Source organism: Rhipicephalus microplus, chromosome X (assembly GCF_043290135.1).
Source record: "Rhipicephalus microplus isolate Deutch F79 chromosome X, USDA_Rmic, whole genome shotgun sequence".
NCBI classification, from domain to species: Eukaryota; Metazoa; Arthropoda; class Arachnida; order Ixodida; family Ixodidae; genus Rhipicephalus; species Rhipicephalus microplus.
In genome coordinates, this window is record NC_134710.1 from 470,272,757 (window position 1) to 470,297,845 (window position 25,089).

Here is a 25,089-nt window from a genome sequence, read left to right on the forward strand (position 1 = left end):
GCACGTGCGCGAGCCCTACTCAGTACCACAGCCGCTATGGAGGATAACGTGGCCTTCGTAGACGGAGCGAAGTACAGCTCTACGGACCACTTTGTCTCGGTGGTTACAACACTCAAAGGCGAACACTTGTCGTCTATGACTTTATTAAATTCAAACGCTGATCGCGCCGAGCAGGTCGCTGTGGCACTAGCTATCGCTGCCACCGATCGCACCGCCATTTACACGGATTCGCGCGCAGCCACACCGGCCTTCATGACGGGCTCAGTTTGTCGGGAAGCCGCGCGCGTTCTCTCTGCTGCCAATTGGTCAGGCAAAAAACACATAATCTGGTTCCCGGCACACGTTGGCCGACACGTACACGGAACCATCCTTAATGCCAAAGAGTTGGCTCACTCCCGGGCGCGAGGTCTCACATTCCACGCCGGGGAGAACCTCTCGAAGGCTGAGGACGTCACTTGTTTTTTTTTTTCAGAGCCCCGTTGCTAACTTTTAATGAAATTTGCAAACACTACCAATTGGAGCGGCGGAAATACCCACTTCTGCACCCACACCTAACAAGACCTCAGTCCATAACTCTACGACTCTTACAGACGGAGGCGTATGCATCGCCTCTAACTTGTTCTAAATACATATATGGCATAGATACGGGGGCCCGCGCTGTGGTCATCCCAAATATACTCTCCAACACATGCAGTGGCAATGCCCTGCGTTGCGCGAGAGCAGCGAGTCTCCCTCTACGGAGGCGGACTGGACCTGTCTCCTCACAAGCCACGACAAAGGAAACCAGCTTAGGGCCATCCAGAGGGCCCACGACATAGCCGTGGAGTTTAACCTCCTCGTCCCGTCGTGGGAGTGGCCCACCGGTGTTTCCCCCTAAGGGGGATTGAGCGCTGCTTCCGGATATTAAAAAAGTCCTTTGCCTGCCTGCCTGCCTCACCATTGATAACATGACGATAAGTCCTCTGTATAAACGTTGCCTCGAAGTGACGTTCACAAACGACGCAGTCGTTGGTTAGTTCCTTATCGCCCCGTTTTATATTACGGGCCCACTGCTCCCGTTTCAATGCGTCTTTGGTAGCTCGAAACGACGATACCCTTGCCGGACACGACTTGTACCCACTTTCGCAACCGGGTACAAAACACGTACCTGCTTTCGCTGGCATGGTAATAGTGTCTCGCTATCCGCAATCATTCACATGGTGCGCGTCCAGGAGTGATACAAACGCAGTTGCACGTGCGGAAGTTTGCTCACAGTGCCAAACACACGTGGTTGCAGCAATGGCTGTAGCGGCGAAGATCTCGCGCGCTCCCAACGACCGCCGCGCCCCTAGCGGCGTAAAAAATGGCATCACGTTTTGTGCGCCTCTTTCCCACGGCGTGCATTTGGCGACCATCACACTGCCCCTTAATAATAGCATGTTGTGATCTTTAACATGTTGTAACCATAATAGCATGCTGTGATCTCTAAGCGCTATAATTGCTTGTGCGCGTAGTACCGACGCCTCCTACATTTCCCGTGCCAACGCCTCCTCTAGAAAGAAGCCTGTGGAATTGCTCGCGCTCCCGGTGGAGATGGCCTGCCTTCAGTTTTAAACAAGCGCTATGCGGTGGAGCTTGCGACTGACACTATCATCACGGCGGCGGACGGTACTACCAGCTAGGCGTTTTTCATCTGCGGCCCATAGGAGCGCGTCAGTCGAGAGTTATTCGAGACCTGCAATTGTACACCACTGTTTCGGAGGTTATGCAAAGTGTTGCGTTGTCGCACCGTCTGCCACAAGTGACACTAGCGACCGAGAACATTCTAGTAAGAAGGAGGAAAAGAGTGTGGCAGTTGTTTTCCTTCTCATGCGGCAGGCATCTTTCTAGAGGAGGCGCTGCGCGTGCCTGCCGGATTATTGTCGGTCACTTGGGTAGCGGCGGTCGTCGGAACTATGGTGGTGGCGCTACTCAAGTAGGGGTGTCTTCAAATAGGTTTTTACGTTTTTTGTAACTTAAATGCAACAAAAATAACGTAAAAAGTTTAAAAAGGCGTAAACGTAATTTTAATTAACCCTACGTAAGTGACGCCGTCATTCAACAAGCAACTTTTCTGATGCAAGGCATCCTTTGAAATTAGTAACAAACACCAAAAATGCTAATCTCAAAGGCTGAGTGCAAAGACCTTTATTCATACGTAGACAGCGTCGCCATAAATGACCGGCATTTCGCGCTCATCCGGCAGGCACAGGAAATCTAGGAGGCGTTACGTTAGTAGTACTAACTAGCGTTTGCTGTAGCGCATGCCTCATTGAATAATGCACGTCGACGATGGAATGGAGAACTCGAGGAGTTATCGGCTACTGTGATCGCGTATAAGTTGTCCGACTGCCAGTGCTATGGCAACCGAGACCGGAGTTTGTTCCGAACATACTAGTGACACTTTACCTAATGACAATCCTTTGTTGCTAATGTCGTACGTGCACAAGCTTGTTCGTGTTGAAACTACGGAGGGGGATGTTCTCGCCGGTTACGTTAAAACAGTCGACCCAATCTCTGAAAGGTAAGGGAGAAAGTAGTTCACTGGCGTTTCTTAGGTAAGCACGTGCGCTATTTTCCATTGGATTAGTGAAGGCAGGTGTTGGTGCTGTTAGATGAGTCATTTCAGAACGCACTGCATCATATTTTACATTAACGCAAAAATCACCGCCTACAGTAGCCCTCCTGAACTTGGGACAGTTGTCATGACTCGAGTGACTGTACTTCGGCGGTGTAGTATCCTACGGCTCTGAGAGTAGTAATCATAATACGCATTTAGTTTACCCGTCCCGTATGGTCTGAAGAAATTTGAACATAATTAGTCCTGACGAGCGATATAAAGTTTAGTGTGGGCGCAAAAGCCATGTGCCCGTAGGGGGCTCTTTGTGATCGACGCCTTACTGGCAACCAGTTTCCTTTTTGGTAACTTCTACATTGCTTTCACGTGATTCCTTGCCTCTATGTGTGTGTTCGTTTAACCCGCAAAATCAACACCGTTTACACGGTAACGACAACGTAACTCACTTAGTTTCTTAAAACGCGCGTGGTTGCTCCTTGTTCACCTTCTTTTGTGGCTCATGCCCAAGAGAAGAAAAAGTGGATGACGTCGACAAACATGTTCAACAGAGAAAGCTGATCTTCCGAATCAGAACGGAATATGGTATTCGTGACATTATAACAGTAACAGAAAGCTAACAATATTACTGAAGAAAACATTCCTGGCATTGTGCCCATAAATGTTTAAAACACCCGACAGCCAACAAACACTTTTGTTTAATGCAGTGCCTTGGATGTTTTCTTTTCAGAGGCAGGAAAACATGCAAAAAGTTTGGTTAGACAAGCGTTTTCTCAGATCTTGCTTTGCTCTTTATTTTTTTAGCGTCGTTCTGGTCCTGTTTGAGGACGGCAAACCGAAGGTGCTGCATGTCATCATGGGACATGCCGTCAAGTCGGTGACGGTCGTCACAGACGCGAGCCCTGCAGACAAGGAGCATATCGAGAAACTGTTCATGCCGACGCAGAAAGAGCTCAGTACGGAGGAGCTTCGCCAGAGAAAAGAGAAGGTTCGTTCGTGGATGTGTGTCAACCGCATTCCAATCAGCGAGGCCACCAAGGAACCCGGTACACTGGTCATTGCCGGATCGGTGCGGCTGCTTCCACCCTACGGGCCGGACGACTTGCAGTGCACCAACTCTCTCGTGCTCGGCAAGATACGCGGAATCATGTCCCTGATGCCTGCCGACGTCGAGTCGTGGACGAGCCCTTACGAACCGACTAAGTAGTGGGGAGTTCTATGGGCATGATGTGAATGGCCAGGTTAATTGTGAGTGGCTTCATTTTCTTATTGCGGAGTTGCTTGCCAAGTCGTAGACGAATCTTGGCAACACAAGAGCGTGGCGTGTTACCTGCGGCATGGAATCGACGCGAAGTGCAGCGTCTCAAGTTTGTTGCGGGTGATCCACCCTCTGCATATTCTCGTTGGAACTGTAAAGTTACCATTTTTGATTTTTTTTAAAGGACTGTCCTAAATACAGAAGTGAATGCAAACTGTCTTTACGAGCTTTAGCGTTGAATTTTTTCATTTCAGCCCAATTATGCTTTGTGGCTTCCTTCCAAATAACCATCTCTTGTAACTGCATCTGAACACGCTTTTGTGATTGAAGCCCAGATATATTTCTTTACATGTATGCTTCTTGGGTCACATTCAAACAACTTCAGTTTTTTTGTAATGGAATGAGTACAGTTGCTGCAAATGTATTTATTTTAAAACTTAACTTGCTCAAGCAACAAAAATATAGAGTAAAGATTAATATAAGCTGGTCTAAGCTAAGCACAGGTCTATTGGCTCTTGAAGACTTGTCTGATGATAGGATAGTGTATCTCTTTATTCATCTCTATTAGAAAACACAGCATCCTTTACACATACCCCTTTAATAAAACCGACAAAAGTAGGCAAGCCCTTAGTCTTCATCGGGAGTAGGGGAGGCACTTGCTGAAAGACTTATCCATTTGAAAAAAAAAAAAAAAAACACCTGTTGTGTGTTTTTTTTTTTTTGTAATACATCCCCTTGATAACCAAAGTTTGAGGGACAAAGACCCTAGAGCACTTCCTTTGGCAATAGGCCTGAACACAGGGTACGCAACAGCCATCACATGCTGGAAAATGGCCATTTATATATAAAATCACAACGCAACGATACAGTCATACATAAGACTTGCAGCAACTTGGCAACGAAATGGGTCCCCACAGAGTGAGGTTGTACGGTGCTCACATGATGAAATGCATATACTCTATTTTTCATGGGCTTTAGTTTGTGGCACATCTGCGTAATACTGGCTTGTGCGACAACCTGTTTGGGGGTCAGATTAGCAGCAATACGATGTGGTTGTCTCGTGTAATTGCACAGATTACTTGTTATACAAGTTTTGATGTTGCATTGTGTACCGTGCACACAGTACCTTATGATGAGAGTTTTTGCAGGCTTCGGCTAGGAGGGAGGTAGATCACCCTTCTATCTGTACGTTTGAAACTAGAGTACTGTGCCAGAAGCATACCTTAATTTCTTCCTACGTGGAATGAGTGATATAATTATTGAATCACTTGGGATGTACGTGCCGCACTAATTAGACTAGAGGTTTGTCGATAGCGTGAGGACGGCATCGAACAAAGCTAGAAAACTCCCTGGCTACAACACTATGTCCTGTGTGTTTGTAGTCATCATATGTAATCTTGTATCTCTTGGACATGTCACAAGTATTCGTTACGCCGCAACCTTCAAAAAAGAATGCCCGTCTTGGACACTATCACGCGGTCATGTCGTACCAAAAATATGAAAAGAAAAGAAGAAAAAAAGCAAAACATGCCATTTGTCAGCTCAGTCATCAAGTTCCTTCGCTGCTGTCTACCTGAATTGCTGTCCATCAACAGCCAAACCGGTACACCCTATACCCCGCGACAACTTTCTGTGGCTGCACAGCCAAGGCTACAGAGCCGAAGCACGCTTGTCTTACTGCGCCACAGCATGTAGTCCCTCAACGAAAACGTTTGTATACTGTTCTGGGTAACTAAGATTTTACCATTCGTCACTTACATTTTTCGCGGATTTATTTTTTAATTAGTGAATAAAAACGTTGCGCAGTAGAAAAAATTTCGTTTCACGCTCTCTCAGGTTTTTTGGGGGTTTTTTGGCTTCCGTCGCCTTTTTACCTCACTGCATTCCTCACTGTCAAAGATGGCGTCCGCCGGTTACAGCTCGTCAACGTCGCTTACGGAGGAAACACCGCCGCGTGCCGCGAGTCCACCAGCTGCGCAGCCGTACCAGGCGTTGTCAAATCAAAAGCTGTCCGTACCGGCCAAGAAGGTGGCGTACAACGTTTACGCGCAAGTAAGGAAAAGCGACCCGCAGCTGTCTGTGAGAGCCGCATGTCGGAAAGTCAGCGAGCTCACTGGTGTTAGCGAGCGCAGTGTCTTCCGGATTAAGCTCGACGTTAACAGTGGAACCCTGAAGTCACCGAAGCGCAAGCGCCTGCGCCTCCCCGCCATGGATGACCGTGCGAAAACCGGGAAGACAAGACTGGAGCTTCACGACAGCTTCTCCCTCGCAGCTCTACGAAGAAAAGTGCATCAATACTTTCTGAGGAATGAACTCCCAACAGCTGCAAAACTGGCTCAAGATGTAACCAGTGACATGAACATGCCTAAAATGAGCGTGCGAACGATGCAAAGGCTGCTTAACAATATCGGCTTTTCCTTTCGCAAACGGAAGAGAAACTGTGAGCTTTTGGAAAGAGACGACATCATCACGTGGCGACGGCGGTACCTGCGTACCATCCGACAACTTCGCGCTCAAAAACGGTACGTGCATGATGAGTTGTGTAACCATTACATGAATAATTGAATGTATCATTCACCCAGCAACCTGGGCCCACGCGGCAGTGAATCACGTCACAATATTATTAAAAATTGCTCTCGAGTTCCCAAAGATGCGACTCGCGTTTCCTGCAGCGAAACGCGAGCCGAAACGAGAGCAATTTTTAATAATTGTGACACGAGCCGAGTTTTGCTGCATTCGCCGCGCTTCGCTGCAGATGACATGCTTCCTTTTTGTTGTTTATTCTTCCAGACCCATATACTACCTTGACGAAACCTGGGTCAACGCCGGACACACAAAGAATAAAGTATGGGAAGACGCGAACATCACGACACGAGAGGAGGCCTTTCGGCAAGGCCTGACCACAGGGCTTCGCGCACCAAGCGGCAAAGGTGGCAGGCTCATCCTTTTGCACGCCGGCAGTGAGGACGGGTTTCTGAATTCTGCATGCCTTCTCTTCCGAGCTGCAAAACGATCTGGGGACTACCACACCGAAATGGACGGGCCGCGCTTTGAGCAGTGGTTCGGTGAACAACTTTTGCCCAATATCAAGCCGTGCAGTGTCATTGTAATGGACAACGCACCGTACCACAGCGTCCGCCTCGAGAGAGTTCCAACATCGTCATCTCGAAAGGCTGACATTCAGTCGTGGCTGACAGAAAAGAACATCGCGTTTTCACAAGACCAATTGAAAGCTGAGCTGTTGGATTTGGTGAACAACCACAAGAAGATGTTTTCCGCCAATCGCGTGGATGTTTTGGCGAAGGCTGCCGGTCACGACGTCGTGAGGCTTCCTCCGTATCATTGCGAATTTAACCCGATCGAACTGATATGGAGCCAGGTGAAAGGTTACGTCGCTGCTAACAACACAACATTCACCCTTGCCGGCGTTGAAAAACTGGTGCGTGAAAGCATCGATCGCGTAACGCCAGACAACTGGCTCCAGGCATGTGCTCATGTGAAAAAAATCGAAGAGGACTTGTGGCAACGTGACGGCCTCATCGACTCAAAGCTCGACCAGCTTATAATTCCACTCGGGTCAGAGTCCAGCACCGAGAGTGACGGTAGTGACAGTAATATGAGCGAACTGGAATACCTCACATGAATGCAACCACAGTCGTGAATGTAAACACAGTGAATGTAAACCATAATATTGTGTTCTGTACCTGTGCACATGTCGTTTTAAAAAGACCGACAACTGGCCAGAATATACCGAATACCAACCGAATACCTGCTTTTAACCTCATAAAAAATTCTCATAAAAAATGTTCCACGGCGTTTTCCCCGTTTCCATTGCATGATTGGGCAGTGTCACAGATATTTCCGTTGAAATAAAGAAAACGGGCACCTTAAAAATTGCTTCATCATCATCATCATCAGCCTGTTTAAGTCCACTGCAGGACGAAGGCCTCTCCCAACGATTTGCAATCCACCCTATCCTGAGCTTATCGGTCCCTTTAATGTTTTTCCCACAATAAAAGTGCACCGACATTCGTTACAAATAGAGTCTGTTCTCGTAGAGGGCTTTACGCTTTGCTATATTCTTTCGCAGTAAAAGATCGCATTACAAGTCGTCGCGCTGCGTTTAGACACAGCCTGTGTCTTTTGCGGACGAGATGAACATCAAATTGAGTACTTATTGCCAAATCCATAAATTTTTTTTCAAATACTGCTGCAAATAAAATAAATTTTATGAACAGTTATATCACTCTTGCAAATTAGATAGATATACATGTGTATATGCCTTCGATGAACGCCATTCACGCGTAATTAAGCTCGATGGTGCTTGCGCGCAGATCGTAATTCACCGCATTTTCACATGGCACCGTTGTGGGAATGCGTTGACGCGGACTGCGCTGGTGAAATCGAAACCGAAACACCCGTCGAAGAGGTCGGACTATTTTGCGCAGTAGCACATGTGCATAGGCTCCGCCCACGTAGCCTTGGCCGTGCTGCCACAGAAAGTTGTCGCCGGGTATAGTGCAGTTTGCTTTTCAACCAAAATGATTGTTGAAAGTAAATTTATGGAGGGCATAGCAACTGGGTCACAGCAGTGTCGAACCATCCACTCAATGGAACGCCATTCAACATAACGTGAAATGCGATACGCGCCAAGTGACCCGGCTTTCCTATCTACTATGGGTAAATACTAATCGATTGACTAACGGTCACATAGAGGTAAGGCCAGGAGTTACTCTTAAGTTGGCCATCCAGTTTGTAGAGATTGAAAGGTACTAATAGAGTGCGAGATGATGAAGATGAGAAAATTACATACATGCTCATTTGTCTTTATACGTGTCTATCATGTATTGCACGTTTTTTCATCTCGATTTTGTGACTGTTGATCCTTTCCAGATCATGAGTTGGTCGGTAAAAGTTGTTTAAACAGGATAATCGCTAGAAAAGTTCGCTAGGATGACATCCTAAATTCATTATGCTTTGCATACATTTTTGAATAAATATGCTATGTATTCTAGGTATGTTCACAATTGTTATTAAGGTTTTTTAGGTAATTCAACTCGTGGAACAAATTTGAAAAGAAAATAAGATACATCCATGATTGACATTAAGTGAAATATATATACAAAAAACACACGTATGGCCTGTTTGTCACCCCTGAAAACCAAGCTCCTCAGTAATTTGAAGCAGATGGAATAGAAGTACGTAGACATTTTAGGTAGGCTTGCAAAGCTTTCAGCCCCAATTTTTTTATCCAGTAAGCACTACCAACCAATTTTTTTATCCAGAAGCACTACCAAATGCTCTCATCTTGTACACAGTTTAGCCATACATGACCTCACGGACATTAAAAATATCAAATAAACTGAATATAAAACTAAAACATCATTCCACTGTAGTTGAAGTTTCAAACACGGTTGAACTAATAACAATCGTGAATATAACAACTTATGAATTTCATTTGCATTCTATATAACACAATTTGTAATGTTCCTGAATAGCATAAAAGAAGATAAGTGCTTGTATAGAATACTGGATATACTGAGGTAGAACTTTGGTTCTAGTGGAAAATTTCATTATAATGAGCTAAACTATACCATTAAAAGTCAAACGCATCAAGTAGGCACTCTACTACTATTGCAAACAAATGATGAAATTGACCGTGAACTCCAAGCTGTCTGCTCTGTATCTGAACAGATGCCTCAGTACTGAAATTAAATGGGTAACTTTAGTGATGTGATTAACTCCTCCAACAGCTCGAGCCGAGGAGCCACTTGCGATCGAGGCATTCGATGCCCATGCAGTACAATTAGGATTGGAATTTCCATTTTGGCAAGCCATTGAAAACAGGTAAAAACAAAGCAACCACACGCACTCGTACTTTCAGCAAGGCCCTGTCGAATCTTTTAGTGCCTAACCTGCAGTTGCTTCTAAAATGTGTGCATGGTGTTGGTCTACACTTTTAAGCCATAAAGTATAATAGAGGTTAGGCATTGTGTGGCCTTGAACAGTGTTAATTTAATAGTGAAAGTATAGGAAATGTATTGCATGTCACCACATGGTGGTGACAGTGGCTTGTGACATTGTCACAAACTACACATTGCCACAAGCAGGTGGCCACATATGACAATATCACATGCAGCTACAACAGGGACATTTTAGCTGTGGCTACACTGTAGCCAGGTGAGAAAAATGTTTTTTTGGCTGTAATTTTTTGTTAAACTGAAGACAGTACAGGAATTACTCGAATATAACGCGCACCTTTTTTCTGGTTAAGCGAGTTCATAAATCGCATGCGCGTTAGAATCGAGTACGAAAAAAAAAAAATGAATACGGTCATTCTATTGCCATCGGCATTTTCAAAATGGCCGCCCCCTACACGCGTCAGCATGGTGCGTCAGCCATTTCTGCCTAGGTGTTTCCCATGTGCGGCACATCGTACGTTTGCTGAGGAGTTCGTCATCTTGTAGTGCATTAGCATCGACGGCATGGATGGGCGGACTCCAAAAACTCCAGTGCACCACAATGGCGCTTTTAAAAGAAAAGTCATCGCATGTGCAGAAACGAACGAAAATCGGGCCGCATCGCGGTCATTCGTAGTTCCCGAAACGTGCGTGCGGGACTGGCGGAAACAAAAGCAGAAGATTGTCGACAGCAAAGCTTCACGCAAAGGCTTCATTGGACCACAGTAGGGTCGGTTTCCGCAAATTGAAGAGCTGCTCGGCAAGTATGTGCTTAAGCAACGAGCGGCACAGCGGCCCGTGACGACAGAACTGCTCCAAGTGCGGGCTATGCAATTAGCCTTAGAAAAAGGTCTAATGCAGAGCCAGCGTAAAGCGAGCAGGTGCTGGCTAACTAACTTTATGAAGAGGAAAGGCTTTTCCCTCCGAAGGTGAACAGGCATATGGGAAAAGTTTTGCGGAGGAGTACGATGAAAAGCTTCAGAGTTTTCAGAGGTTCGTCCTAAACTTGCGGCACAACAACGGCTACTTGCTTGGGCAAATCGGGAATGCTGATCAGACGCCTCTTTACTTCGACATGCACGGCACCACAACCGTCGAGGAGGGGGTGAAGCAAGTTCGCGTGCTGACATTGGTCCACGGTAAAACTACAGTGACTGCAATGCTCTGTTACACGTCAGATGAGCACAAGCTTCCCCCGTACCTCGTATTTAAATGGAAGACGCTCCCGAAAGGAGTCGTTTTTTTGAGTGGTGTGATTGTGCGGGCCATCGAGAAAAAATGGGTGCGCATTGCAATCGATGCCTTACTTTTTTTTTTTTTGTCATGGAAATCGGGTGCGCATTACAATCGAGGGTGCCGTAGAATCGAGTAAATACGGTAGTTCAACATTAGTGAAAGTCTTCAGCACATTGCTACAACTACGTGCGTACAAATACTTCAGCGCAGCAATGTTCCTCAAGTCGAAACACGTTTCAATGTACGCAGGGAGCAAAGCCGAGTGGGTCATCTCAGAGTTTCACAGGGCTAACATAGAGTTCTGCAAAACACAGCTGCACTACATTTCCATACATGGGTTGCCTCTCACGTCATTCAGATATCACAAGTAAAACAACTTAAAAACACCAACTAAGTTCCGACGATATGCGATACCAGTAACAAGATACAAGGATAGGATCCGCAATATCAAAAAAAGGTTCACTTACTATTCGCGCAATTTTTTCTGCACATTTTGCCGCTGCAGATACCGGCTCTCTAGACATGGCTGGGGATAACGTTTTCAGGAGCAATCGTAAAATTTTAAAAATCTCTTGCCCCTTTCTCCCTTTAAGGGGGGACGTGCCTTTGAGAACGAACTTTCTTGTTTCTGGTCGGATGATGATGAAAATCAGCACAGACACTAAGAATGGCCTCACCGTGCATCCATGAAAATTTCGAGGCGATAGCACAAATACTTAATGAGAGACAAATTATTTTTCAATTGAACCTCGTGGAGGGGCTGGAGGATTTATAAAATGACAAAAATGGTTGGTAATTGCTGTATCCACTGCCAAATGTATGTTAAAGGGGGCTGCGTTCTCAAAATAACTTATTTGCAACACTAAAACTTGTAGTTTACGTTTTCTCCAGCGACACTGCATTGAGCACACTTGCACTACAAACAAGAAACTATAAAAAATTCTTTAAGGAGTACAATGAAAAACTAAGATCGCAGCCCCCTGAAGCACAGTTCAAGGAGCATTACAAAATAAACGGAATCAAAATCCGTACAGTGGTTGCCCAGATATCTGCTCCACGAGCCGAGTATAATGCCAAAAAAACAGTATTGAGAAAACTGCGTTTGAAGTTTCAACTTCATTTTACGTCTCTAAAACACCTAAAGATTGTGATCTTAGGTTTGTCTTGTGATATTTGACTTTTCAGGTATCTGGTCCCTGACCAGTGTGCCTTGGTTGCCCCCTTTTTTTTTCCCCCATAATTTCCTTTTCATGTTTTACAAAGAACAAGTATGGATTTCAAACCAAGTTCTTTGTATGAAGGAGTGGTGTGATAGGCATGACAGAAAAGATTGTAATTGAATGAGACCATGTACTGAATTGATTACACATATTTCTTGCACCGAAGTTGTAATTAGCTTAATTACGTTCTTGATTATAAGTATTCACTGAACATTTCTTTATTTATAAAGGTTTATTGCATCAGAAAAATGGATCACACCATGACAGCCTATGCCTTCTTTCCAAATAACAAAGTTATGGGCAGAAAACTGGTGGCACAGGAATTTTTAGAGTATATTTAATGACGTAGAACGGGCATATAAAAATCCTTGCCCCTGATTTATACGTGCTCTTTTGCCGCTCTAGCTGTGAAACGCATCATCATACAGCCGGTCGCGGAAACTCTAATCTACAGCAATTAATTAACCTTGGAACATTCGTAGACGTTCGTGGCGATATCAAGCACGGCTCCAAGCACGTCTCAATCGCATCACAAAAGCTTTTTGACAGCACTCATATGACCGTGGAGTGCGCGGCCGCGCGGACAGTGCAGCCGGCGCGTAATGCACTTGCCGGCGGCGTTCGATGACGATGTGCGAAATGTGTAACTACGAAGACAAAAAATCGGCACGCACTGCACTTGGCATCGCATTTTCGAATGACGACGCGCGAAACTGCTAGCCGCTGTTCGGAGCAATCCATGGCAGTGAAGGGGGGGGGGGGGGGGGCTGACGAGCTTGACTGTGTTGTCCGCTGCCGATGCGTACGTGATTCCCGTGATTCCCGTACGTGATTCAGAGGAGCTAGCGAGTGATGTGGTACATTACTTGCAAAGAAGCACGTCGCCAAGAGTGCGCTTGCGCGTCGCTCCTGCTCGCAGTCTCGCTGTCAGCGGAGTTAGGCCGAAAGCCGACTCCGATGACGCGCCGCACTCGTAGACCGCCGCGCGCCCGCTCGTAATAATCTGATCGTGCATCCGGTGCGGCCACTCGTAGCAATCAGATCGTGCCGCCGCTTTCAGCTTCATTGCTTGCAAAGAAGCACGTCGCCACGAATGCGCTAGCGCGTCGTTGCTGCCCGCAGTCTCGCTGTCGGCGGAGGGCTGAAGACGACTCCGATGACGCGCGGCGCTCGTAGACTGCGCTCCCGCTCGTAGTAACCTGATCGCGCATCCGCTTAGTTCTCGTAACTAAAGCGTAGTTATATCTTAAGTGATTATCAAGCCGTGAACACGTCACGAAGTGGCGATTTTCGAGAGCCATGTCCTCGCGACGCACAAGCAGCAGACGACGATCTCCCAGAGCGAGCATCGGGCCAATGGCGAGGCGAGCTGAGGCAGCACGGCGGCCACAGCCAATCAAGGGCCTCAAAGCGACCTTCAAACATTTGCTTTTTGCTCGCTTGTTGTTAAAGGGAGTAGCCAGCTGAGGCGGGAAAGTTAAACACGGAGAAATGCTCTTTCCGATGCGCCCAAGAAGTCGGCTCCCGGTCCAAGCATCGCGAAGCTACAATTTTTTGAAAATCGCCGTTTTCTTGCCATTTCCAGAAAAAGTTTCGCTACCTATGTGGGTGAAACGAATTTTCCGAAGCACTTCTGCGCGGTTTTCAGTGTAGATATTTTGGAACCAGATAGAAAAAGGGTTCCAGAAACTGAAAACTTCAGTTTCAAAAATTCGATTTTTTGCCATTTTTTGCGATCCCAAAGCCGCCGCGTCCCCCGGACGTCAAGCATGGTCTGTTGCATCGTACAAAGCCACTATGATGCACAATATCGTCACATAGCTCACACATAAGCGCAGTCCTGACAACAATGGTCAAATTCTAAAAAATCCTGAAATTTGTCATCTCCTCCATTTTCCTTTTAAGGCACTGATGTCGCAGCACATGAGCTTAGGTCAGGGTCATGAATGTGCAATATGCGCAATGTTGCACCAATTTGTGACGTAGAAGGTCACCATGACGCACAAAGTGGTGACACACAAAGTCACGGCCTAGCCGAATCGTCTCATGGGGTGTCCGCGAGCATGTAGTTCTCGCGGCAGAAGCAGAACTTGTAGCTGCAGCACGGCTGCAGCCACGGCCGCCACACAGAGTGCAAGAAGTCAAACTGCTTCGGCACCAGCTGCAACGACGCCACCGCTTCCGCAACGGCCTCCTGCACTCGTGCAACACGCGGATCGCCCTGCTCGCTTAGTGGCCGCAACTCGGACGGGTCGGAGTCCAGGTGGAAGACGAGAGATGGGTCGTGGCGAAGCACGTAGCTGCCATAGCAGTGATAGACATACGTGCACAGGGCAGTGTCGGGGCTCATAAAGTGCACCTTCCACATGCCGGAACCTGCGTCAGTCAGTCACGAAGCAGCATGGATAGTTGGGCTAGATGGTACTCATTTATATTGGACAGAATATGGCATGCACACAACAAAGCACACAGCGCCTGCATTGTTTTTTTCTTTTCTGGGTCTATGTTTACATGCACACTATAATCAGTCAGATATGAAGGTGCTTGAAGTTTGCTCAACTCGCGGTAGCACAAGTTGCACTGCGTTCGCGTGTGTCTCATATGGAGTTTCTTGCACACCACCTGCGCAGCCACGGATGATATGAAGTCACAGCCAAGGTATGCCGCGACTTTTTTTTTTTTTTCACTTCAAGCTTGCCTGCTTGAAGTGATGTGAAGTTCATTAAAGAGAACATCTTGCTATTAGGGGCCCTGATGAAGACAAGTTTCCACCTGGTCCCCCCTAAGCTGGGTGCCCAGCTTGCTGCCTATCCGTGCATTCCACCTGGTGTGATCACTCCCACAGCAAAGTGTCGAATACAAACTATAACAGGGCTATCAATACTACACATAACACGAATAACCATTGCCATATTTTTGGGCATGTTGGTAAACAGAACTTGAAAACATATTCAGCACTAGCAAACAAAGATGCCAAAGAGGTTTGTGTGTGCCATATTCTGTCAATATCAATGTAATGTGCAGGTTGCGCATCGTGCGCATAATGGTCTCGTCTCTCCTACTACCTTGTGTGTTGGCACTGAATCATCATCATCAGCCTGACTACGTCCACTGCTGGACAAAGGCCTCTCCCATGTTGCGCCAGTTTAACTCGGTCCTGTGCTTGCTGCTGCCAATTTATACCCGCAAACTTCTTAATCTCATCTGCCCACCTAACCTTCTGTCTCCTCCTAACCCGCTTGCCTTCACTGGGAATCCAGTTAGTTACCCTTAATGACCACTGGTTATCCTGTCTACGCGCTACATGCCCGGCCCATGTCCATTTCCTGGCACTGAATATATCGCAGTAGGGTTGACAGACGGGCTAGTTGGTACAAATTCATAATGGAATAATTGGAAGTGCAAACCAACGGGACACAAGAGAAGAGACAAACAAGCGCAGACTGAAACTCAGTATATTCAGAGAAGAAATTATATACCAGAAAGATGAGAAAGGGAAACAACTGGAGAGAAGGTTCCACCTTGATCAGGTGTCGTCCAGAAACGTTATTTCACAATCTAACAGTGATATAGATGGCGAATTAACACAACTATCAATATTCTTTTTAATAAAAAAGGCTTCCGCAATCTCTCTAGTTTTCATGTCATGATGGCTGTATAAGACAGATGTGTGCGAAAAATCAGGTACGCAGCCACACTTTTTGCAATGGGCGGACAAATGTAAACCCGGGGCTGATACGAAAAAAAATATAAATCTTTGAAATCAATAATGTGATCATTGGAGATTTCGGCAGAAAGTTTAAAAGTGACACTTTTGGCAATGATTCTCGCTGTGACTATATTATTGACGCTAGAGTTTTCAGACTATAATGTCGTCAAAACTAATGTATTGCCTCAGCTTAGGTGTCTTTTTAATACTCCAAACATGGATATGACAATATCATTACAGACATCGGAATGTCTTCATTTCACCAAAGCATTGCCAGCGACAGCAGAACGTTCCCCCACCTTGCCAATGGCCCAGTCCAACTCTTCGACTTTGTCACCGTAGCGACTGTGTGCGCTCTTGTCAACAAAAAATGGGTGCGAGAACAGGGCTGTGTGCACGTGGATGAACGAGAGGAAGAGCAGAAACAGCTTCCCTTCCGCAACTGCGGAGCGGACGAAGCGTTGAGACTCGGCGATGAGCCTCTGCATCATGCCCGGCAGCCGGGCGGGCTGCTCGACCACGTCGAAGTTGCGCATGACCATGCCGTTGAGGGTTGGAATGCTCTTGATGACGAACACGAGCACGGCAGGGTCGACGAAAGAGAGGACGAAGACGAATGCCGCGGCGATGGGTCTTCCGCTGCGGAAAAGCAGGAACGAGAACGCGGCACTCAGCGTCATGGCTGTGTAGCAGAAACGGAAGATGTTGGGGAAGTAGGTCGTGACCACGCTGCCGTCTTCGTCGCCAAAGTCCTTCAGGTTTGTCAGGGGTAGCCCGTAGAAGTAGTCAAAGCCATGGTGCAACGGGTGGTGGCAGGGGTCCTCCTTGGACGTGCAGTACAAGCCCAGGTGCTACTTGCCTGCAGCATTAGCAGATCAATTGAGTCAAAACCAAATGATAAAATTTAGCATTCTAAAGCAACATACAAGCCACAGGAGCTGCCTTTCATGGAAAGTTCGGCATATCTTTCAGGTCACTCATCTCGTCATCCCCAGCCTATACTGTGTTCACTGCGAAATGAAGGCTCAAATTAACAGGAAGCTCAGCTGCACTCATATAAAAAAATACAGCACTTGGAGAGTATTCCTGCCTCGCGAATAAATTCGCTATCTGGCTTGTTTCCATTTCCTACCTTGAAAATCTGCCCCACCGCGGTAGTCAAGTGATTATGGCACTCGACTACTAACAGACGATCGTGGGATCGAATCCCGGCTGCGGCGGCTGCATTTTTGATGAAGGTGAAAGTGTTTGAAGCCCGTGTACTTTTGTTAAGGTGCACATTAAAGAACCCCAGGCGGTCAAAATTTCTGGAGCCCTCCTTTACGGCATCTTTCATAAACACATGGTGGTTTTAGGATGTTACAACCCCAGATATTATTATCTTAAAAACCTGACTCTCGCCACTTTCCTATCAAGAATACAATCTTACGATGACAGCGCACATGCCGTTCGTGACTGAGAAGTGCCGGGATCGCAGTGATAACCCAAGGAAAGTATGTGCGGTTGACGACGAGTATAATTGTGTGGCAGGAAGATACACTCCATATAGTACTCCACTTTCTCTCAGAGTGTAGTAGGTAGATATTTTCGATAAAAGAATAGTAGGTAGACATTTTCGATAAAGAGATTGTAGGTATGCACACACGGGCACAAGAGAAACGTCGGGACAACTTATCCTAAGCTCTCTCTCGTGTTCCTGTTTGCTCTTCAATCCATTCTGCTGTCTTCGATGCCTTAATGTCACCCATCTTTTTCTGTTCCTTACGGTTCCCACATGTGGACATATCACAACGAAACATGCGGAATCGCACTCACACAACAGAGTAACCTACCGATTGATCGTCCTGTACAAACTGTATCACACTTACAACTGACTGCTTCGCCACATCAGAGTTGGCCATCATCACAGAAAAGTTCTCACCTATGTATCCTGTGGAGTAACCTTCTTGTTGAAGAACCTTGGCAAATGTCTCGCTTGCGGCAGCCCGCCACTCGGCGCGACAATTATGAACACTTTGTTCTTGAAGTAGCTTTCCATGCCTGAAACACAAAGGCAACAAACAATGCTTTCAGTCAAGGAACTAAACTTCAAGTGCAACCAGTGACTGGAAGTAAAAAAAGAGCAAATGAAGAATGTTATCAGCAGTGTTGTACGTCTGCTGTAAGACATTCTGTTCGTACGTTTCAAACCAGTCAATAGCACCTTTTATTGCACTTGAAGGCCTAAATTTTCACAGACCTCAAAAAAATGCTTTTAATTTTTGATTGATTTGTGGAGTTTAACATTCCAGAACCACAATATGATTATGAGAGACGCCGTACTGGAGGGCTCCGGAAATTTCGACCACCTGGGGTTCTTTAACGTGCACCCAAATCTGAGCACACGGGCCTACAACATTTCCCCCTCCATCGGAAATGCAGCCGGGATTCGATCGCGCGACCTGCGAGTCAGCAGCTGTGTACCTTAGCCACTAGACTACCGCGGCGGGGCAATGCTTTTAATGTTCGAATCACATTAAACAAACGTGGCTGCGCATTCTTCTTCAATATTTATATTGATTTTTATGCTACATTTCGAGTCTTGAACCTCACACTAACATAATATTTCTTTGTTACAGGCAATATCACAGCGGCTCTCGCCACTTTAGGTTCTTTTATATCAAGAATAAATGCAGGTATAATGAAGTGTGAACCAACAAAAGTTAATATTAAGCTTGTTACAGCAAACAATTTGTTATATCAGGGTTCATTATAATAAGGTTCACCTGTATAATTAAAATGCAGCTGCCTCAGTAGGCATTGAATGTGTGAGCTCATGCTCAGCTGTACAATTCTCTTGGATGTTGCGAGCAACTGTATCTCTATGAAATAACAGCTTCAGCTTTCTTGCTTCCATTCAGCAGGTTTAAGGCAGGCCAAGGTATGTGTTTTATTGCATAACTCGCATAATTGCAACAGAACAAGCCGTAAATTTCACACGTTGAAAAAGACACCAACTGAAAAGACAATGTCGCATTCTCATAAGAGAGACTTGCCTGAGCACACTGGGTATCTGCCCGTGAGCAACGCTGCTCTGCTCGGAGTACAGACAGCTGCGGCTGCAGTGTGATGCGTAAGAACGGCTCCATTCTGTGTCAACCTGCAGAAAAGACAAAGACGATGTGCAAAATGTGTGAGCCTCGTAGTGTTTGGATATTCGCTCAAGAATAATGTCAGCAGTGCTCCACGATTAAAGTTGCACTTTGAGTTGGTACTGCTTCAGCCAATTCCATAGGAATTTGTCGTTCACTAGATATACACAAGACATCCTCACAAGGCTGTAATCGAAACAATGCTGATGTGTCTCGAAGGGCACCTGAACTAGCGAGAGGTTGAAGATTAGTTGTGGGGTGTATGTTGTGCGCGAGCCTACAAAAAGGCAGCCAGAAGAATTCTTCATAACAGTGCTGTAACAGCAGAGTTGCATGCATTCGATGATCCAAAAGAGGCCTTCTCTCTTTTTTGCCTTTTCTTCCACTATGTTCACTCGTAAGCTCGTTTGAACTCCTGGCCAAGCGCTGCTCCTCACAGTGCAAGTAGAAAGAGCAATGCATTCCTGTGAGCGAAAAAACAGGTTTTCTGGATGACAAGCTGATAATAATATTTCCACGGCAAACGCTGAGGGGCTAAGGATTGCTGAAAGGCTTGGATAGGAGAAGGGATTGTTTCTTGGAATTTGTGGGGTTAGGCATTATTGATCGTGATGGCATTTTGAACTAAAGATGCACGTTCCCTTCAAATGAGAAAAACAAATTATCAGAGGTGGTTGAGAGGCTCTTTAACAGGTTGAACTCACAAGTACAGTCGTGATCAATACAAGAGAGAACACTGAAATAAAATTTTAAAGGTCATAGTGGCTAAACGCAGTTGGAAAGTGCAAGTGTTCGTAACGCTGAATTCTTGAGCAGAGAGATATCGCTTGCAAGTAACTACGTCACATTCTTATTGGTACATTACAAGCAGTCCCCAATTCAACACGAATTCAATGCTTCTTGTCCTACTGCTCACAATAATAATAATAATAATCCCTGGGGTTTAACGTCCCAAAACCACGATTTGATTATGGGAGATGTCGTAGAGGGCTCTGGAAATTTCAGTCACCTGGGTTTTTTTAAAATAAAGTTCATTTCACTTCACTTTAATGTGCACCTAAATCTAAGCACACAGGCCTCAAACATTTTCGACGAAAATGCAGCCACAGCAGCAGAGATTCGATCCCACGACCTTTGGGTTAGCAGTCGAGTGCGATACCCACTAGACCAACACCGCGGGGCATACTGCTCACAACTGTATATCTGCTGTGCCAACATAATCAAATAGGCCTTACACATATCACAAATCTAGCTGCATGACAAAAGCAAGGCAAACACTTGTTAATTAATTACTGCGGCATTTGACATCCTAACCTCAATAGTAAAATAAAGTGGTCATTATCACAGTACCGCTTCACATTGTGAAGCCGTCCAAGGTAATCAATACGATTTAGTGTCACATGGCACATTTTGCATCGCAATTGAGCTAGTTCAGATTCTACAAGTGTCACACAATCACTTTTGATTGCAATCCGGCCTAGTCCAAATTAAACTTTTTTGTTATACCTGGCTTCTTTACACGAAGTTCAAAACACAGCCAATAAAATAACTGTTGAGAAATTGAATTGTGATCACCATTGCACAGTGTCACAGCGGTACTGAAATTTATTGAGAGAGAATGGCTACCCTTCGCATGTGTTGCGCAAGGAAGCCAATCATGATAAAGATAACTCAATCTCGATTGGGCTCTATCATGATTGGTTGCTTTTTGAATTAAGAAGCCAATCGGAGTACATCTACAACCCACTGGGAGTCAATCACGATCGAGACAATTGATCCCGATCGAGAGTGTTTGTGCATGAACTTCGATTCCAGCAGTTGATATAGCAGTCAATGTTGGGCGTGGATATGGTGGTGTTACCGAAGCATCCCACATCGCTGTAGCCCAGGTCATCGACCAGGAGCACCACGATGTTGGGACGCCGGGAGCTGCGTACACTGCAACCACCACCGACACCAGCAGCAGTAGCCAGGGAGGAATGCGTAGTCGCAGTAACATACACATAATTTACGTCTACGAATAGTGTAAACAATACATTAGAATACGTGAAATGCGTATACCATATAACGCTTAACGCGACACTGGCTGAGCACGCGCAGTCATGACATCCAATCGACAGCCCGTGCTACTATAATAGATAGCTGAGGGAAAAGAAAACAGAACAGATATAGATGCAAACGCGCCAGTAGTGCATTTGAAAATACTGCACAAACACACCTGCGGAAGTTTTGACAGCTGTTGTGCATATGCGCACGAGGCAGCGTCCTCCGCGCAGAGTTTTCTGATAAATTATAGAGTCGTCGTTAAATGTAGAACGGGTGAAAGACAGGTGTTTTCCGTTGGAGATACGATGGCGCACTTGAATGAATTATGCGTGTAGAATTTACATCAGCTACGTGTTGTAAGCGCTCTAGCAGTGTACTATCAACTTTGTAGTACCAACGCCTCCTAGATTTCCCGTGCCTGCCGGATTATCGACGGTTAATTGGCAAGCGGAGGTCGTCAGGAACTAAGGTGGTGGTGCCACTCAAGTAGAGGTAGGAGTAGAGGTAGGTACCCCCAGGTAGGCTGGGCAGAGCCCGTAACTTCCACTCAACCCACTAACCAGGAATACGACCAAACCATAACTCAACTACACAAAACCATCTCTTCACAGCAACTACTCCTAGAAAAAGAGCAACAAAAGATCGAACAGCTCGAGAGAGCGTTGAAATCTAGAACACCTAGCCCCATACCTAAGAGCGCCAAAGAAATTCGCACTACGGAACCTAACTCCATGGAAACCGATACACTAGAGCATCCTACAACGCACGAACGACTGCCTAACGCTACAGCGAATCCTTCTCAGGTCGAACAGATAGGCGACCTCGTCATCAAAACTCATGTCGCTCATCCAGAAAGAAAATGACGAAATGCAGGTGATAAAAGAGCTCCAAGTGACTTCTCTTCAACAAATCAAAGAGCAATGACACATTGTGGTCAAGGAAGCACTAGAACCCAAACTACTTGAACTCGATGCATTAATAATGAAATATCAGCGCAACTCGTCCCAATTGGATATGAGCAAGGCCCGGCTACCGATCAAACAACTCACAGGCCGCAAAGATACACCAAGCATTGCATATAACGTAGGCGATACCGACGACTCCTCCTCATCCTCGTCTGCATCGTTGACATCTTCCTTCACCCTAACTATATAATGACAAGACCTCCAACTCTCGAAATAATACAGTGGAACTGCACAAGCCTTCGCAAGAAAGCAGCATCACTTCAACAATACATCAATACACTGCTCAGACCACCGGATATCATAGCACTGCAAGATACAGCAGTCGCAGATGCAGAATACCTAAATATACCACGCACACCAACGAACATGACACATCAGTCTGCACGTTAGTACATAACATATGCACTGCGATCACCGTCGACCTAAAGCCTCAGGACACCAACCTACACTATATCTTCATCCAGCTTCTTCCTAATAAGAGATCACAACTGTCTGTATATGCACTCAACATATACAGCAGACCCCAAACCACGCAACAATCTTTCCGAGACATTATAAAGAAAGCCAAAACAGTAGCCCAACAGACCCCGCTATTAACCATAGGGGACTTCAACGCCCACCATTCCACGTGGGGATATCACAAAGAGGATAAGAAAGGCAGGAAGCTATATAACGACATTACCCAGGAGCACCTCACACTCCTTACGGAACCGGCCTACTCGACTCGCACTGGCAACAGCGTCACTCGGGACACCTGCCCGGACTTAACCTTAGGCCATAACCTCCCGAGAACACAATGGTGGAACTCACAAGAAAACCTCGGCAGCGACCACTACATCCTTCACATTTCCATAGAATACAGAAAGCATAAAAGACACCTCAAAGCCGCGAAATTAGTGGACTGGACCTCCTTCAGAAAAGCGGAAAATTTTCCATTCCAACACACTCACAGCTTGTACTCCGAATAGGCGACCGCGATACTACGGCTGAAGGCAGAACTGACCCGAATGATTCAGACGACACCAGATACTCCGGCAGTCGACCCACACTTGCTCCATTCGTGGGAAGCACGACGGCAACTCACTAGGTGTTGGAAGCGGCAAAAACACAACCGCCAACTTAGGAATCGCATCGCCACCATAACAAACACAGAAGAGCAGTATGCTGCACACTTGGCCAAGGAAAACTGGTTAACTAAGTGTGACTCTCTCAGGGGCACACTTCACACGAAGGCCACATGGCACATTTTGCGCCACCTCATAGACCCAGCATCTACCAGGGGTGCCACTCGGCGAACTCTCAACAGAGTCGTACATAGCTTCCAAGGCACAAATGACGACCTTCTTCAGGCCCTTGCACCTAAATACGTTAACACAGCAGTAGACCCCACCCCAATACCAGCTTACAATGGACCCGATAACCCAAGCCCATCTAAACAGTTCTCACTTGAAGAAATCAAAACAGCCATTCACTGTATGCGGAAAGGCACGGCGCCAGGTGCTGATCAAGTGTCAACAAATCTGCTAGCCAATCTGAGTGATGACATGACCCAGCTCCTCACAGATCAAATTAAAAGGCACTGGGAAACTGGCACTCTACCAGCAGAATGGAAAAACGCAGACATGATCTTTTTACCCAAGCCAGGCAAACACGTTAACATAGATAATCTACGTGCGATATCTCTTACGTCATGCGCAGGCAAAGTCATGGAGACAGCCATACAGCTTCGCTTTACGGACTACTTAGAAGAACATCACATCCTTCCTGACACCATGTTTGGCTTTCGCCCGCTTCTTTCAGCTCAAGACGTCCTTTTACAGCTCAAACATGAGATAATCGACTTACCTACCCCAGGTGTCCGACGACAAGAAAGAGCCATCCTAGCAATACATTTTAAGAAGGCCTTCGATAACGTAAGGCACTACACCATCATGACTAACTTGATAGAACTCGGCTGTGGACCAAGAATGTAAGCATATGTGAAAGCTTTCTTAGAAGGACGGACGGCCACAATACATATAGGCGATCTATCTTCACAACCTATCACCATGGGTAACCGCGGCACCCCCCAAGGCGCAGTGATATCCCCACTCTTATTTAATATTGCCCTCTTTAAACTACAGCATGCCTTACAATAAATTCCGGGAATCCACCACGCCCTGTACGCAGATGATGTCACCATATGGTCCAAGGGCTCACTGCAACTCATTGAGAGCAACCTCCAAAAAGCAGCTTCGACAGTCTAGTTAATCGGTAACGCAGCGGGTCTGGAATTCTCACCCTCCAAGTCGAAATTGCTTGTTTTCCGGCACAGATATTCGAAAACCACACCTCTCAAAATCAAGATAGAGGACACCTACGTCCAGGAAGTCAGAAACATCAGAATCCTAGGAGCATACTTTAGCAACAAAGGAAACAACAGGATCCCAATACAGAAACTTATGAACAGGAGCCTCCAAATTTCCCGTATGGTTAGCCGGATTGCCAATAAGCACAGAGGGCTGAAGGAACACGACCTCCTACGCCTCTTTCAAGCTTTTGTAGTCAGCCTTGTAACATACAGCTATCCCAACCTACAAATATCCAGGACATATGAACAAAAGATCGACGCCATACTGCGCGATACCCTCAAAAAGGCACTGAACCTCTCTAGACGGACGTCTACAGAACGACTCCAACAACTGGGCATTCAACACCGCAGCAGAACTATTCAAAGCCCATCTCGACAATCAAATAATCAGGCTAGCCCTCTCCAGAACAGGCATGGCGGTGCTTTCTAAACTAAACATCACACCACCAACGCATGTTAAGAACAAACATAGGCTGCCGGAGGCATGGCAGACAGGCATTATCATCATTACTACATGGCGGGGCGGGCATTCCCAATGCCGCACTCAAAACTCAATAGAGCACAGGCCGTCTCGTTGCGCTCACTTCAAACCCATTCGTACCCGTCGTTAGCATACCTAAA

General features: G+C 46.2%; 3 protein-coding genes and 1 pseudogene across 3 annotated transcripts; 2 read left to right on the forward strand and 2 right to left on the reverse strand.

Annotated features, from left to right (window-relative positions):
* The first annotated feature begins 2,147 nt into the window (after nt 1-2,147).
* On the forward strand, nt 2,148-4,070 carry LOC119187080 (gem-associated protein 6). Its single transcript, XM_037435334.2, has 2 exons — nt 2,148-2,542; nt 3,398-4,070. Exons 1-2 carry the CDS (start codon nt 2,379-2,381, stop codon nt 3,798-3,800), a joined length of 567 nt encoding a protein of 188 aa, XP_037291231.1. The 5' UTR covers nt 2,148-2,378; the 3' UTR covers nt 3,801-4,070.
* A 264-nt stretch (nt 4,071-4,334) lies between these two features.
* On the forward strand, nt 4,335-8,878 carry LOC119185796 (uncharacterized). Its single transcript, XM_037434670.2, has 2 exons — nt 4,335-6,373; nt 6,642-8,878. Exons 1-2 carry the CDS (start codon nt 5,751-5,753, stop codon nt 7,492-7,494), a joined length of 1,476 nt encoding a protein of 491 aa, XP_037290567.2. The 5' UTR covers nt 4,335-5,750; the 3' UTR covers nt 7,495-8,878.
* Nucleotides 8,879-12,516: 3,638 nt separating this feature from the next.
* On the reverse strand, nt 12,517-14,999 carry LOC142776687 (arylsulfatase L-like). Its single transcript, XM_075880794.1, has one exon. It carries the CDS (start codon nt 14,633-14,635, stop codon nt 14,312-14,314), a length of 324 nt encoding a protein of 107 aa, XP_075736909.1. The 5' UTR covers nt 14,636-14,999; the 3' UTR covers nt 12,517-14,311.
* A 475-nt stretch (nt 15,000-15,474) lies between these two features.
* LOC119185797 (steryl-sulfatase-like) lies at nt 15,475-18,576 on the reverse strand (annotated as a pseudogene).
* Between the last annotated feature and the right edge of the window lie 6,513 nt (nt 18,577-25,089).